Source organism: Tubulanus polymorphus, chromosome 10 (genome assembly GCF_964204645.1).
Source record: "Tubulanus polymorphus chromosome 10, tnTubPoly1.2, whole genome shotgun sequence".
NCBI lineage: Eukaryota > Metazoa > Nemertea > Palaeonemertea > Tubulaniformes > Tubulanidae > Tubulanus > Tubulanus polymorphus.
In genome coordinates this window covers 9,959,732-9,973,482 of record NC_134034.1, presented here as the reverse complement: position 1 = coordinate 9,973,482, position 13,751 = coordinate 9,959,732, and the positions used below count along the sequence as shown (strand labels likewise).

Genomic DNA, 13,751 nt, shown 5'->3' with positions numbered 1-13,751 from the left:
TCCTCAACTCGGACTTGGCTTATATCGGACCAACTTAGCCAGCCCACTCTGTCGGAGCATGGGCGTCCAGTTTAACCCTTTCAGTGCTGACTAGTTAATACCCTATAGTGCTAGAGATAATTTGAGAATTTGAAAAAATTCTACCCTAGTGTGTTGAATAACGGGAATACCACTACAGTGCGTCTACACCGCGGTGCAGTGTATCGTTAGTTACTGATATTTCACTATATTTGACAGGTGCTGCCATCTTTCAATAGAGATAATTACTAATTACATCAATACACCACAGTGCGGTGTACTAGCAAAATCTATCACTGATTTATACACTGCACTGCGGTGTAGACGCACTGAAAGGGTTAAACATCTATGGTCGGAGTAACGTAAGGTCTAGTGTATACAGATTATCGTAGGCGTGGTTCCCACAGTTACATGAACTAGAAATTCCCAAGTTTTTCCAAAGTAATTCATGGGTGATTTTTCAATTTGCCCAAATGGAATGAACAGATATCATCATACTACAGTCAACATTTTAGTGATGAAAAAAGGATAAAGATGATTCTCAAAAGAAATCACTGAAGAAAGTTGCACTCGGCAAATGCAATACGTGAAATGAAGATGACTATCCAAAATATTACTGATTTGAGGAAAATTTTTTCAAATTCCCAAATATTTCCAAACTGGGAATTCCCAAGTTTTTTTCCGAATTCCCTGTTCCGTGGGAACCAGAGGTAGGCCGCCATTTTGAATTGGAATAGGCATCGCTGCTCTTTGTTCCACGAAATTACAACAAATTCAATATTCGTATATAATCATATTCAACCGATTTATACATGTATACCGTTATTATTCATACTCGCATTATCTACAAACATTACCAGTTTAGGGTAACCTGTAACTCTCAGGTGCTAATCGAAAAATTACGGCAACTTTTTTTTCCCGGAAAATTATTCGACGATATCTATATCGCTATACATTTAAACACAACAGTCTGTACACAGTGTGAGTGTGTGTATATATATATATATATATATATGTATGTATTTACAATCTACAACTTGTGACCTGAGCGCTAATTTACATAATAGCTGGTGATTGGTTGGAAAGTTCGCGGATGATTCGCATATATGTATGTTTTAACTTCGGAAAGATAATTGTAACCGTATTCTTAAAAAGTTATGATGCAGCTATCAACCAATCAGCTATCTGTACCCTGCAAACCCTCAACCAATCACTTATCTGTACCCTGCAACCCTCAACCAATCAGCTATCTGTACCCTACAACCCTCAACCAATCAGCTATTTGTACCCTGCAACCCTCAGAAAATCTGCTGTCTGCACACCCTCAGAAAATTTACTCAGGCAATCTGCTGTCTGTACCCCCTTCAGACAATTTGTTGTTTATATCTTGCATCCACTCATAAAATCTGTTGTCTGTACCCACCCAATAGGTAATCTGCTGTCTGTAGCCACCCAATAGGTAATCTGCTGTCTGTACCCACCCAATAGGTAATCTGTTTTCTGTACCCACCCAATAGGTAATCTGCTGTTTGTACCCACCCAATGGGCAATCTGTTGTCTGTACCCACCTACTAGGCAATCTGTTGTCTGTACCCACCCAATAGGTAATCTGTTTTCTGTACCCACCCAATAGGTAATCTGCTGTTTGTACCCATTCCATGGCCGTCGTTAAAAACAGACATCACCAGGTCCCCTGTCCGGACCTGAGGAATTTACATCTCCATATGAATGACAAATCGTGACCGAACCCCGCGCAGGGTAAAGGCGGCCGGTTGATTGATAACTGCATTTCATTAAATCTCCTCAAATAACAACCCGAATTCCGTGACACAAGCAAAATTCCACAATTCCAATTATGAGTAAAATTAGAGCAATCCCCTAAAGCAAGAGATATTCATTGAAAATGAAAACTAGTGTTGGTTCCAGGTTAATTACTGCTGGTTCAAACTAATATGAAATGCTCATATATTTCTAATGACTAGATTTTATGCACATCAAAATTTCTTTTCAATCATTATATCGAAAAATAATATCATATATATACATATTGATATATATCATCAGTGTTTTCATGTGGTGCTCGATATACGTAACCTCCGCATTGCAGGGGACCTCTGCAGGGGACTCCCCAGGGGACTCTGCATTTTCTCAAAACAAATGATGAAATAAAGTCCTTATCCTTTTCGTCTTATATCACATATCATTCTCATACCTTTCAATATCATACCGATGAAAAACTATATTCCACAAAAAAGAAAAATCTCTCGTCCCAATTTTATCACATTATAGAAATTTTTCCTGAAACCATTTATTTTTGAATGTCACATGTACATGACCACTAAACACCACTAAAACCGTGGACCAGGTAATACGCTTTCAAGCATAGGCAGTAGACCCCTACTCAAGTTAGGTCTGTTCAACTTTGATGAAACTCACAAGTCTACTGTACCACCCCACTCAGATATCGCTCTCAGGTCAAAATACCTGACTTGAACGGAGTCTACTGTACCACCCCACTCAGATATCGCTCTGGGAGTCTAGTGGGAGTCTATCCAACTCAGATATCACTTTCAAGTCAAAACTCAAGATATCAATCTCCAGTTAAAAGATCTGACTTGAGCAGAGTCTACAGTACCATCCAACTCAGATATCGCTCTTCAAGTCAAAAGATCCGATTTGAGCGGAGTCTACTGTATCATCCAACTCAGATATCACTCTCAAGTCAAAAGATCCGACTTGAGCGGAGTCTACTGTACCATCCAACTCAGATATCGCTCTCAAGTCAAAAGATCTGACTTGAGCAGAGTCTACAGTGCCATCCAACTCAGATATCGCTCTTCAAGTCAAAAGATCCGACTTGAGCGGAGTCTACTGTGCCATCCAACTCAGATATCATCTCGAGTCAAAAGATCAGACTTGAGCGGAGTCTACTGTACCATCCAACTCAGATATCACCTCAAGTCAAAAGATCAGACTTGAGCGGAGTCTACTGTGCCATCCAACTCAGATATTGCTCTTTAAGTCAAAAGATCAGACTTGAGCGGAGTCTACTGTGCCATCCAACTCAGATATCATCTCGAGTCAAAAGATCAGACTTGAGCGGAGTCTACTGTACCATCAAACTCAGATATCCCTCTTCAAGTCGGAAAAATTTTTACAGTACAAAAAATCCGACTTGAGAGTACCGGTATATCAAAACTACATACGAGAAACCCCCCCCCCTTCTGTTTTTTGGCCGAAAAAAAAACTATTAGTCTCCCAAAGAGCGCGTCGTAACAACATCGAACGAGTTTGGTCGTTTTGAAATTTTACAGGGCTGTACAACGACAACAAACAGACAGACCACAAAACAATTACGCAATGTATGATGATGCAGAATGAAATGAAAAGAATTTACAAAATTACGACACAAAGTTTTAGCACATCGTACATTATGTTTGTGTAGACCGCTTAATAATATTTACAATAAAATCATACTTTCTCAAAATGCACACGCACATACACTAACAACAACAATTAATAATTATAATAATAATAATCGTAATAATCATAATCAATTAATATTCATCATTTGTCTTTGATTAAAATTTCTTCTTCGCATATACATATATATATATATATATATATAAAAGTAAATAAATCCTTTTTAAACGTCGTTTTAAACTTTCAATAAACTTGTAATAATGATAATAATAATAAGAATAAATCGAAATTGTTTTTCGAAAATTAAATTGAAAGTAACGTTGCAAAATTTTCTAGAACTTAACCCTTTCAACGCTGACTTATTACTACCCAAAAGTGCTTGAGATTTTTAAAAAATTTAAAAAGATTCCACCACAGCGTGTTGAATAACAGGCATACCGCTAAAGTGTGTCTACACTGCGGTGCGGTGTATGATTACCGGTAGTTACCAATATTTCACTATGTTTGACAGGTGCTGCCATCTTTCAATAGAGATACAAACTATTTAGTAATAACATCAATACACTGCCAAGTCCACGACCGATTCATACACCGCACTGCGGTGTAGATGCACTGAAAGGGTTAAAACGCTGTAACTTTTAATGCTGTTCTACTCTCAAATGTTCAGAAAAGAATGCCTCTTGCGTTGGCCAGTAATAGACTGAAGTTGAAAAAAAGAGATGTCAGAAATGCGGGTATCAATCTGCTGCCGGTATCTGACCCCAGACATTTGATATTTCATCACCATTCTTAGAATTTGTGATCGTCCACACTTCACATGTGTTCAGATTTTTCATTAAGACTTGACGCTACGATGGTGAATGAAATTCGCTACGATGGGGTGCAGGTTCCTGGCTACAGATCGCTACCGGTAGCTGGCCCCAGTTCCACAGCGTCCGAGTTAAGATTGATCTAAAAATAAACTGATTTCAACTCACTCAGAGTTAACTATAACTCACAACTGTGGTACTCGATCCTGATGACCACAGTTTCATCGACTCACAGGAATAATTTACTTTACCGTAAACAAAACGCCGGTCGGAGACGGTTTCGAAACCGACATCGAAAATTAAAATTCAGAAAAAAAAAGTACATATCAACAGCCATCGAACGTAATATCTCCCGTAATGCTACTTTTTACGCACACGTACATACACGCACATACAAATACACCGAAATATACATCTCACATACGACGACAATTCGCGATAATATTATTCGCATAAATAATCATCATCTAATTATCATCTAATTATCAATTAAACGACGGGTAATAACATCGAAAACACACCGACAACACAATAACATCATATTCTCGCGTGTTCCTAACTACCGAACTTTGGCACAAATTCTTCCGTCATCATCGTCCCAATTTTAACGACGAATCAATGTTCTTCTTCCGCGAGTGCGAAAATAAATCCGCGCTACGCCTGAGCCGGCCGAATTCTCGGTTAATATGAAAATATATCAAGTCCGCTCGAATTTCGTTCATTCGTCCGTTACCGCGCGATAACGGCATTTCGAACACAATACGACAACACGAAACGCGAATACCGCACTTTTTTTACGCTTCGACAAAAAAAAAACTAAGTTCTATCACAAGCGGCGAATTTTCGATATATACATATATATATCCGGGCAATTTTACGCAACTTTTTACGCGACGAATGATTCAATTTTAAAACAACAACAACAGTTAGCGGGGTAGATGTTGACGTCGTGCCCGCGCATTTTTTCTTATTCCCGTTAATCGTTTCTCTAAACGCAGTCCGTTTTCTATAAATCCTATGAGCAGGGACGCGCGGGCATAACGCAGTCCAGTTAATCGTTCCAGTTAATTAATGACCTCACTTGCGTTTTGTTCCGCCGCCGTCGTTTCCGTTTAGCCGTCAGTCAGCGCAGCGCGTGTCACTGACTGAACCGTCCGACCTTGATTTTAAGGTCTCGTTTCGAGGCCCACGCGTCTAAATTTCTATCCGCCTTAGACGATCGTCTTTTCGTCCTTTTCTCGGGTTGGGTTTGTTTCGGGGGTACATTCACGAGACCCACATTTATTCGATCATTTTTTTTCCGTTAAGACTAACTAACTACAGAGTAACGTTGACTCGGGGGGTTTAATGATGATGATGACACAGTGTGTGTGTGTGTGTGCAATACGATTCTACATTTTAACACCGGGTGGCGCTGCTGCCGTCGTCGTCGTCCTTCACGACTCTTCCATCGGTTCTGAGTCGAGGGATGAACCGGTATCGCTACGAAAAAAGAAAAGAAGAAATTAGCGTTCATCAAAAAACTGAGACATTTTCTCCTATTTATCAACATTTGGGACTTCGAATATGTATTTTAGAAGAAAAATCTAACGAAAGTACGACTAGCTGTGTGATATACTTTTGTTGACCATGAGGCTTAAGGGTCATATTCAAACAAAAAATTGTCAAAACGAATTTTTCCGAAATTTAGTACCCATCGTCTTTCCTCAAAATTTGAATTAAATTGATCAGAATTTCCAGTCCTTTTTCCGTTTTTTCTCGTCCCGCAGTGCTTCAGCAAGATTTTATGCGGAAAATGCTCGAATAAAATTCTTCATCCCTATTCCCTTCAAAAAGTCCATGTTCTATCTCATATCATTTTATCTTATATCATATCCTGACCCATATCAGCTTATCATTCATCTTATCCTATCTCGTATCATTTTTATATCTTATTCTATCAGATATCAGTTTATCTTATCTCCTCTCTCATCTCATCTAATATAATCTCATTTCATCTGATCTTATTTCGTAAAATCTTATCTCGTCTTACGTAGTCCATATTGAAAAAGTCGGAAAATATTTTTTAAAAAAAAGAATTTTTTGGGGGAACAAAAATCAGTAACTTTTAGCCAAAAAACTTACTTCCTTTTGGTCAAAATATCAATAGTTTGGGCCTGAATTAGAGCCTCTTTTTGAATGAGACGTCATATTGGTTTCTCCGACTCCACAGTTGTGCTAACAACTGCCGAAAACCGTCTTAAGGAGCACTCCTAACTACAGAGCGCTCTGATGCGATGCCCGCGATTGAGGTGATTTACACTGTTCTCAGGAATAAAGAAAATGTTCGAAAAGGTCGGAAATCCGTCTATGGTCGGAAGATTTTCATCCCTGGTAGTCTTATATCATCTTACCTGAGACTGTGCTGCGCGTGAACCATCGACAATGAGGCCAACGCGGTCACCGTGTCGGCCTCTTCGCGTTCCAGTTTCTGAGCGTCTAAATACGAGTAGTGTATCGTGTTGACGTATCGTAGAACGCACGGCCAGTATTCACCCTGGATTCGTATCGTGCGTTCGATACTCTCGACCGCTGCCTGGTGCGGTGAACGTCGCAGCTCGTCTTCTTTCAACGGCGGGATCTACGGGAAAATAAAATCACGAACCGACGTTTATTCAAAACTTTATCGCGCTACCATTTTACCGGGTTAAACGCTGCTTTTTTCTAATTTTCAAATAATTTAGATGCAAGATTTCTTCGTCAAAGTTCAATTGTTTCTGGATTCCATGTACCGGTATTCCAGGGTTCAGTTGCTCAAAAGTTGGTTTAAGATTACCAGCACATAAATACCATAATAACAATTAGTCAGTAACCTGACTGTGGTTTAGTTTCACGATCGGATATTTTCACAAACCACATATATAGGTATAAGCTCATCCGATTATAAAAAGCTTACCACCACACCAACGATTAGGTAACTAACTAAATAACAATGAACTTTTAATTGTCAACTATCCACTGGTTAACTCTAACATTTAAGCAACTGGCCCCGGGGTTTGATTTATCGCACAAAATTCACTATAGTTAACATTCTGCCATCCCTGGAGCTGCTGTGCTTGTGACGAATGAAGACCATAGCGACATCTATTGGATGTCAGGCAAATGAAATAACACTCAGGTGATGGACTCAGGATATGAAGACGTACATATACCTCCAAAACTGGGTTTTCGACCCGCGATGAAAATTGGTTCATTGGTCGTAAAGATACAACAAAAACATCTAAGGGGTGAATTGAAAGTTATTTGCGAAACTATATTTCTTGTGCGTAAATGTTTCAGGGGGGTTAGGCGTAACATCACGTACCTCATCGCCGAGCAACGCTTGCACGCAGATTTCCGACGCGTCGCAAATCGCCGCTAAATCGTAGCCACCTTCCAACGCGAGCACGACTTTACCGCCCGCTAACGTCATTAACTGCCGCGTCATGTGACCGAAACCTGGAATTCGAATTCGAGCGATTAGAAAATCGGATTGGAGTTTAATTTCAGTTGTAAGAGATCTTTTTCTGGGCACAGTTTTACTAAGAGGACGGGTGAGAGGAGCACGCGTTCAACTCGTGGCAAGTGAGTATCCACTAGGTGGCGATTACTAACTAGTATGAATGCGAATATTTATTACACGCCAACCATTTCCATGGTATAGTATGTCCTTCTGTTAGACAAGCCATCTGGTGGTATATCTAGCGAGAATGTCCTTCTGTTAGACACGCCATCTGGTGGTATATCTAGCTAGAATGTCCTACTGTTAGACACGCCATCTAGTGGGATATGTAACAAGTATGTCCTACTGTTAGAAACGCCATCTGGTGGGATAGCTTTGTGGTATGCGCTGAGGCCACCATGTATCAACATATTAGCTAGACGCCGGTAGAACCCCCCCTCCGGTTTATTTTTACGATTTAATGAAAAGCTCATCAACAAAATCGATACTTACAAGCAGGAGAGACAGTGTAACCTCCGAGAGGTTGAGGGTGTCCGATCGCGGCGTCGAACCCTGATGAAACGAGGATCATGTCGGGGTTGTAGGCGCGCGCGATCGGCATCAGAACCGTGCGGAACACGGCGAGGTACTCGGCGTCGCTCATCGGCAAGCCGGCTCCAGAGAACGCGAGGTTCACGTTGAAACCGATGCCCTGCTCGCAGCCGCACTCGTCGAACGCGCCCGTGCCCGGGAAAAAGTTGCCGTTATCGTGCCGGTGCACGGACAGGTACAGAACGTTCGGGTCGTCGTAGAACATCTGTTGCGTTCCGTTGCCGTGGTGAACGTCCTGTAAAATGAATCGCGAGACGATCGTCGATTAGAAAAAACTCGCCGAAATTACAGATAAACCGCGTCCCTACAGGTCAACGGCCATTCCTGGATATAAGGAGTTTTCAAGTTTTAAAGGAGTAAATTTTTTGAATTTTTAGTGAGCTTCTGCGTCACTTTCAGATCCCTGTTGACTCCTCTTAAATCGGTACTATTTATCTCGGTGAACCGGTAATTCGGTGGTTTTGTAAACTTATTTTTATCCTATACACCGTTTAACTGACGAGAGAAATCCCACAATAACGAAGCCAAGATTGAAAAATTCTATATCAGAATGATTGTACTTGAGGAGCGACGTTTCGGCTAACACCTGTTAGCCATCATCAGGCGTGGTTTTCAATCTTGGCTTCGTTATTATGGGATTTCTCAGGTCATCATCATACACGGATATTGTGCAACTACTAACTAGACAAAAATTTCCAATATCTCAAATTGAAGGAGTTTCAAGCACCTTTCAAAGAATGTTCCACTAAGGAGTTTTTAAGGAATCAAGGAGTCGCGGGTACCCTTTGAAATTGAATCAAATGAAATAAATACGCGTACTGATAAGTTGTGAGGAATACTTACCCAGTCGATGATGAGTATCTTGTTGAATTTCAGCCGTTCTCGCAGTTGTTTCGCGGCGATCGCGATCGAGTTGAAAAAACAAAAACCCCTGCGACGAAAAAAACTCGAACTAGAAACACGTAAATTCCGTACGGGTAAGGATCGAAATATTACGTACGGAAAGTTTTTCAAATCGGTTATTTTTCTGTTACTTTTTAACCCTTTCAGTGCTGGCTAATTAATATTGGAAGTAATGAGGGCAGAAATCTGCATTTAACTCAGATTTACATTACAGGCGTTAAACATTGTATTCATACGTATTTAATCAGTTACTACCGCGATCAAAAAACAGATTCCACTGATCCAGATTAAGTGGTTTCGACCGTATCAAGACTTACATAGGCTGTTGGAACTCGGCGTGGTGTCCGGGAGGTCGCACTATCGCCATTCCATTCTTCAATTCACCGGCTCCGACTTTCAACGCGAGTTCAGTTACGCATCCAGCGGCCTGAACAATTGAAAATGAATTGAATGAAATTGAGGCAAGTGAGGATCCATCAGGGGCAAGTGGGTTGCTCAAAAATTGGTTAACATTAATAATAATGATAAATTTTCTAGTTGCAAAAAAAAAATCAAAACTGACCATACGAGCGACGTGCGATGTGTGAATCTCGTTCCAGACGGTGTCCGAATCGCAGCCGATTCCGCCACACGGCAGGAGACAGAATCGTAGTGGCAGCGATTCGAGAAGTTTCGGGTCGAGTTTCAGGCGATTGTGCGGATTTGTTCCGTAGAGCAGCGAATACGCCTCGCTGTGACACAGCTGCAGCTCCTCGATTGTTGCTTTACGCGATTTGATTTTCTGGAACGAGAAAAAACGAGTTGGGGCCTTACTTTCCCTTATCTACAAATTGCCGAAGTTTTATATGATTTTTCCATGTTGCAACATGAAATTCCCCGAGTGCATCTGCTGCAGGTGAATGCGGAAATTCCGCGAGTGAATTTGCTGCAGGTGAATGGAGAAATTCCTGGAGTGAATCTGCTGCAGGTGAATGGAGAGATTCCCCGAGTGAATCTGCTGCAGGTGAATGGAGAGATTCTCCGAGTGAATCTACTGCAGGTGAGTGGCGAGATTCCCTGTGTGAATCTGCTGCAGGTGAATGGAGAGATTCCCTGAGTGAATCCGCTGCAGGTGAATGCGGAAATTCCCCGAGTAAATCTGCTGCAGGTGAATGGAGAAATTCCTGGAGTGAATCTGCTGCAGGTGAATGGAGAGATTCCCCGAGTGAATCTGCTGCAGGTGAATGGAGAAATTCCTTGATTTAAAAACGTTACAATCAGTTAATTTCCCCTGAATCGCTTTTAGATATTTTGTGCGAAGCTCTGCCTTTAACTTCAATTATCACAGGCGCAACATAAGAAATCTCTTTCATCATCAACATACCGGTACATACCTCGCATCTATCAGCTAATCGGGTTTCTTGTAGGCGCGCCCAGATACTCTGTAAGCGGCCAGCGTGTTCCGGGTGGTTGGCGTTGTTGCCGCACGTACACTGGTGTTTCAACATCAAACTGTCGTAAACCAGACCTAAATACAATACACACAACTCATAATGAATGGAATTAAATAAATCATGAATCTATCTCGTATCGAAGGGCGAATTTCTGGCCGATTCGAAGTAAGTGTATTCTTCGAAGGATATCATGTATAAGGTAACCTCGTATGAGCTGATAATGCCCGGGGCTGGGTTTCATAGATGTGGAAGAAAAATAGTCTCTGGGAATATTTTGAAATTCGTCAGTTATAACCACCATGGTTTCTCATTGTTACTATGGTCGTTGTCACCCAGATTGAGGATTTACCCCAAGGGATAACTTTGGTAATCAGTCTATGAAACCAGGCCCTGAATTGCTAAGAAATTCAGAGGAAAAAAAAAACCCTTAAACCCAGTAATCATGCCTTAAATGGTGCTCGACAACTTGAGGGGAAGAAAACCTCAATCCCTCTTACAACGCTCTTAATGGCGGTCGGTGTGTTGAAGGAAAAAAAGAAGCCTTAAAAGATACTTTAAACGGGGTAAAAAAACCACTTAATTCATCCATTCGATTGATTACGCGTAAAGTACCTGTAGTAAATTTGAGTTTCACTGGTTCTGCATTCGGAGGTGGTTGAGGGGGTAAACTAAACGTAACGAGAGGACTGGAATGAGTCCGCGATAGAGGACGAGGTGGCGCTGGTCGGATCGGCGTACCCGCCGTGAACCCGCCTGCTGTTTTATTCACTGCAGCCGCCGCCGCCGCTGAAGTCGCCAACAGTTCTTGTTGTTGTTGAATAAGGAATGATCGACGTTGTTGTTGTTGTTGACTGATGTCGCCGGCGGGGCAAACGGGTGGTACAGGTGGCGCTGGTGGTGTCATTCCTGGTTTTTCCCGAGTGATGGCAACCTCCTCTTCGTTGTCGCGACCTTCTTTCATTTCCTGAAACACGGAACAATAAATGGATGAGTAAATATTCGCGATAGCCCGAGACCCGGACGAGGCATACAGTCTATATAACAGCCTTAGCCAGACCCAGACATCCAGTCTATGAAACCAGACCCAGATGTCCAGTCTATAAACCCAGGCATCCAGTCTATAAACCTGAGCATCCAGTCTATAAACCTGAGCATCCAGTCTATAACCCAGACGTCCAGTCTATAAACCCAGACGTCCAGTCTATAAACCCAGACGTTCGGTCTATAAAACCCAGACGTCTGGTCTATAAACCCAGACGTCCGGTCTATAAACCCAGACATCCGGTCTATAAACCCAGACATCCGGTCTATAAACCCAGACATCCGGTCTATAAACCCAGACGTCCGGTCTATAAGCCCAGACGTCCTGTCTATAAATCCAGACATCCAGTCTATAAACCCAGACGTGCAGTCTATAAACCCAGACATCCGGTCTATAAACCCAGACATCCGGTCTATAAACCTAAGCATCCAGTCTATAAACCTGAGCATCCAGTCTATAGATACATATAATCAATCAGACACTCACTTGAGCTAATTTCGCTTCTGTTTCCTCGTCTACATTCTCCATATGACTCTTACTACCGGCCCGGTGAAGCACCGTCTGACGAATGTGCTGCTTCAGAATCTTCTTCTGATGTTCTTTCAGTTGTTCTTGTTGTTGCTGCAGTAGCTGTTGTTGCAGTAACGGATTGCCGAGCGGCAGTGGCGCCGAGTGCGTCCTTTCTAGCGGCCGATGCCTACATCGTCGGAAAGCGAAAGATAAATTTTGTGTCAAAATTCGTTTCGCCCGATGGAAGAAGATGGATATACCGATATATTTTCTCAGCGATTCAGATGACAAAAAAATCCCTGAATTTCAATAACTTAACCCTCTAGTGCCTTAGCCCTAAAAACGTATATTTCTTATCGACTTTTGTTTTCTGCATCCTCTAGCTGCGCACGACACAAATTCGATCTTCAGAGTAACAGTAACGCATGCCAGATTAAATAGTATACAAAGTAACCCCACAATGCTGATATTTCAAAATTTCTCAATTTGACAGGCGAGTTTGTATGATTGACTAAATCGTCGATTTTTTTATTATCGACGGTTATTACGTAATTCTGAATTCCTTTATCACCGGACTTGTTATTAGTTTTCTAGTGGACTTACCGCAGGCGTGGATGCGAAGGTTTATTGCTTTCTTGTAAACAGTGGCCGGTAATCGCGAGCAACGTCGGACTCGGTTTTCCGGGAATATTCGTTTGACCTTGAGCTTCGAGAGCTTTCATTTGAGCAGTGATGTACGCGGGACTGGTGGGAGGAGTCACTTCTCCATCGATTACTGCAAGTGCGTTCGAAAAAAAAACCGCAAATAATTTCATGAAATCGAAAACGAAGAACATTTTCAGGGCGGCCACTTTCATCTGAATTGCTTTCCCGACTATTCCCTGACATGTATGTTATTTTGCCCGACTTGTTCCGCTCAGAATCCAATCAATCGAGGGTTCTTTTTCTTCTTAAACCATTAACACGGTCAAATATGTAAAACATAGTCGGAAACTGTGGATCTAGCAATCTCACATAATTTCCATGATTTTTATCTTTTTTTTACGAAATTCCCCACCATCCCCTGACTTTGTCAAATAAAAGAAAATTTCCTGTGCTATGCACATATATTATTTATTATTATTACAGTTATTCGTGGTTTCATGTTTGATAATCAATTGAGTTTTGAGTCTGTCATACAGTCGCAATTCTATACCGTCGCGCTCTTTGTACTCTTTATACACTAGTTTGAGCCTCGAATTACCATGGTTTGCGATTTTCAGTGCCGTGTATTCAAACATTTTCTACTCGCTTCACTGGCAGTCAGGTATAGTACAGTTAGGTATAATTCCATGTGTAATGCATTTTTGGGTGTCATTTCTACTACTGGCTGCGAGTGGAGCGAGTCTCTCTTTAACTCAAGGAAGATAACGTGTTGTAAGTAAATTAAATTACCGCTTTCTTGTTAAATTATTCAACTTTTGACTTCAAACCTAGTGTGTTTCGATACACAAATAATTCAATTATTTATATATTTGTACTTAGTATCTGTATTTTCTAAA

At 41.3% G+C, this 13,751-nt stretch overlaps 1 protein-coding gene across 1 annotated transcript in view; it reads right to left on the bottom strand.

Annotated features, from left to right (window-relative positions):
• Positions 1–3,769: 3,769 nt before the first annotated feature.
• Positions 3,770–13,751, bottom strand: part of LOC141911810 (histone deacetylase 9-like) — a 41,711-nt gene continuing 31,729 nt past the window's right edge. The window contains exons 13-23 of the mRNA XM_074802864.1: positions 12,814–12,985; positions 12,187–12,397; positions 11,271–11,622; positions 10,599–10,732; positions 9,788–10,006; positions 9,543–9,652; positions 9,166–9,253; positions 8,224–8,557; positions 7,594–7,727; positions 6,644–6,870; positions 3,770–5,732 (exon numbers count right to left, since the gene is read on the bottom strand). Of these exons, the coding sequence (XP_074658965.1) occupies positions 5,687–5,732; positions 6,644–6,870; positions 7,594–7,727; positions 8,224–8,557; positions 9,166–9,253; positions 9,543–9,652; positions 9,788–10,006; positions 10,599–10,732; positions 11,271–11,622; positions 12,187–12,397; positions 12,814–12,985 (2,027 nt within the window). The 3' untranslated portion in view covers positions 3,770–5,686. The remainder of the gene's footprint in view (positions 5,733–6,643; positions 6,871–7,593; positions 7,728–8,223; positions 8,558–9,165; positions 9,254–9,542; positions 9,653–9,787; positions 10,007–10,598; positions 10,733–11,270; positions 11,623–12,186; positions 12,398–12,813; positions 12,986–13,751) is intronic.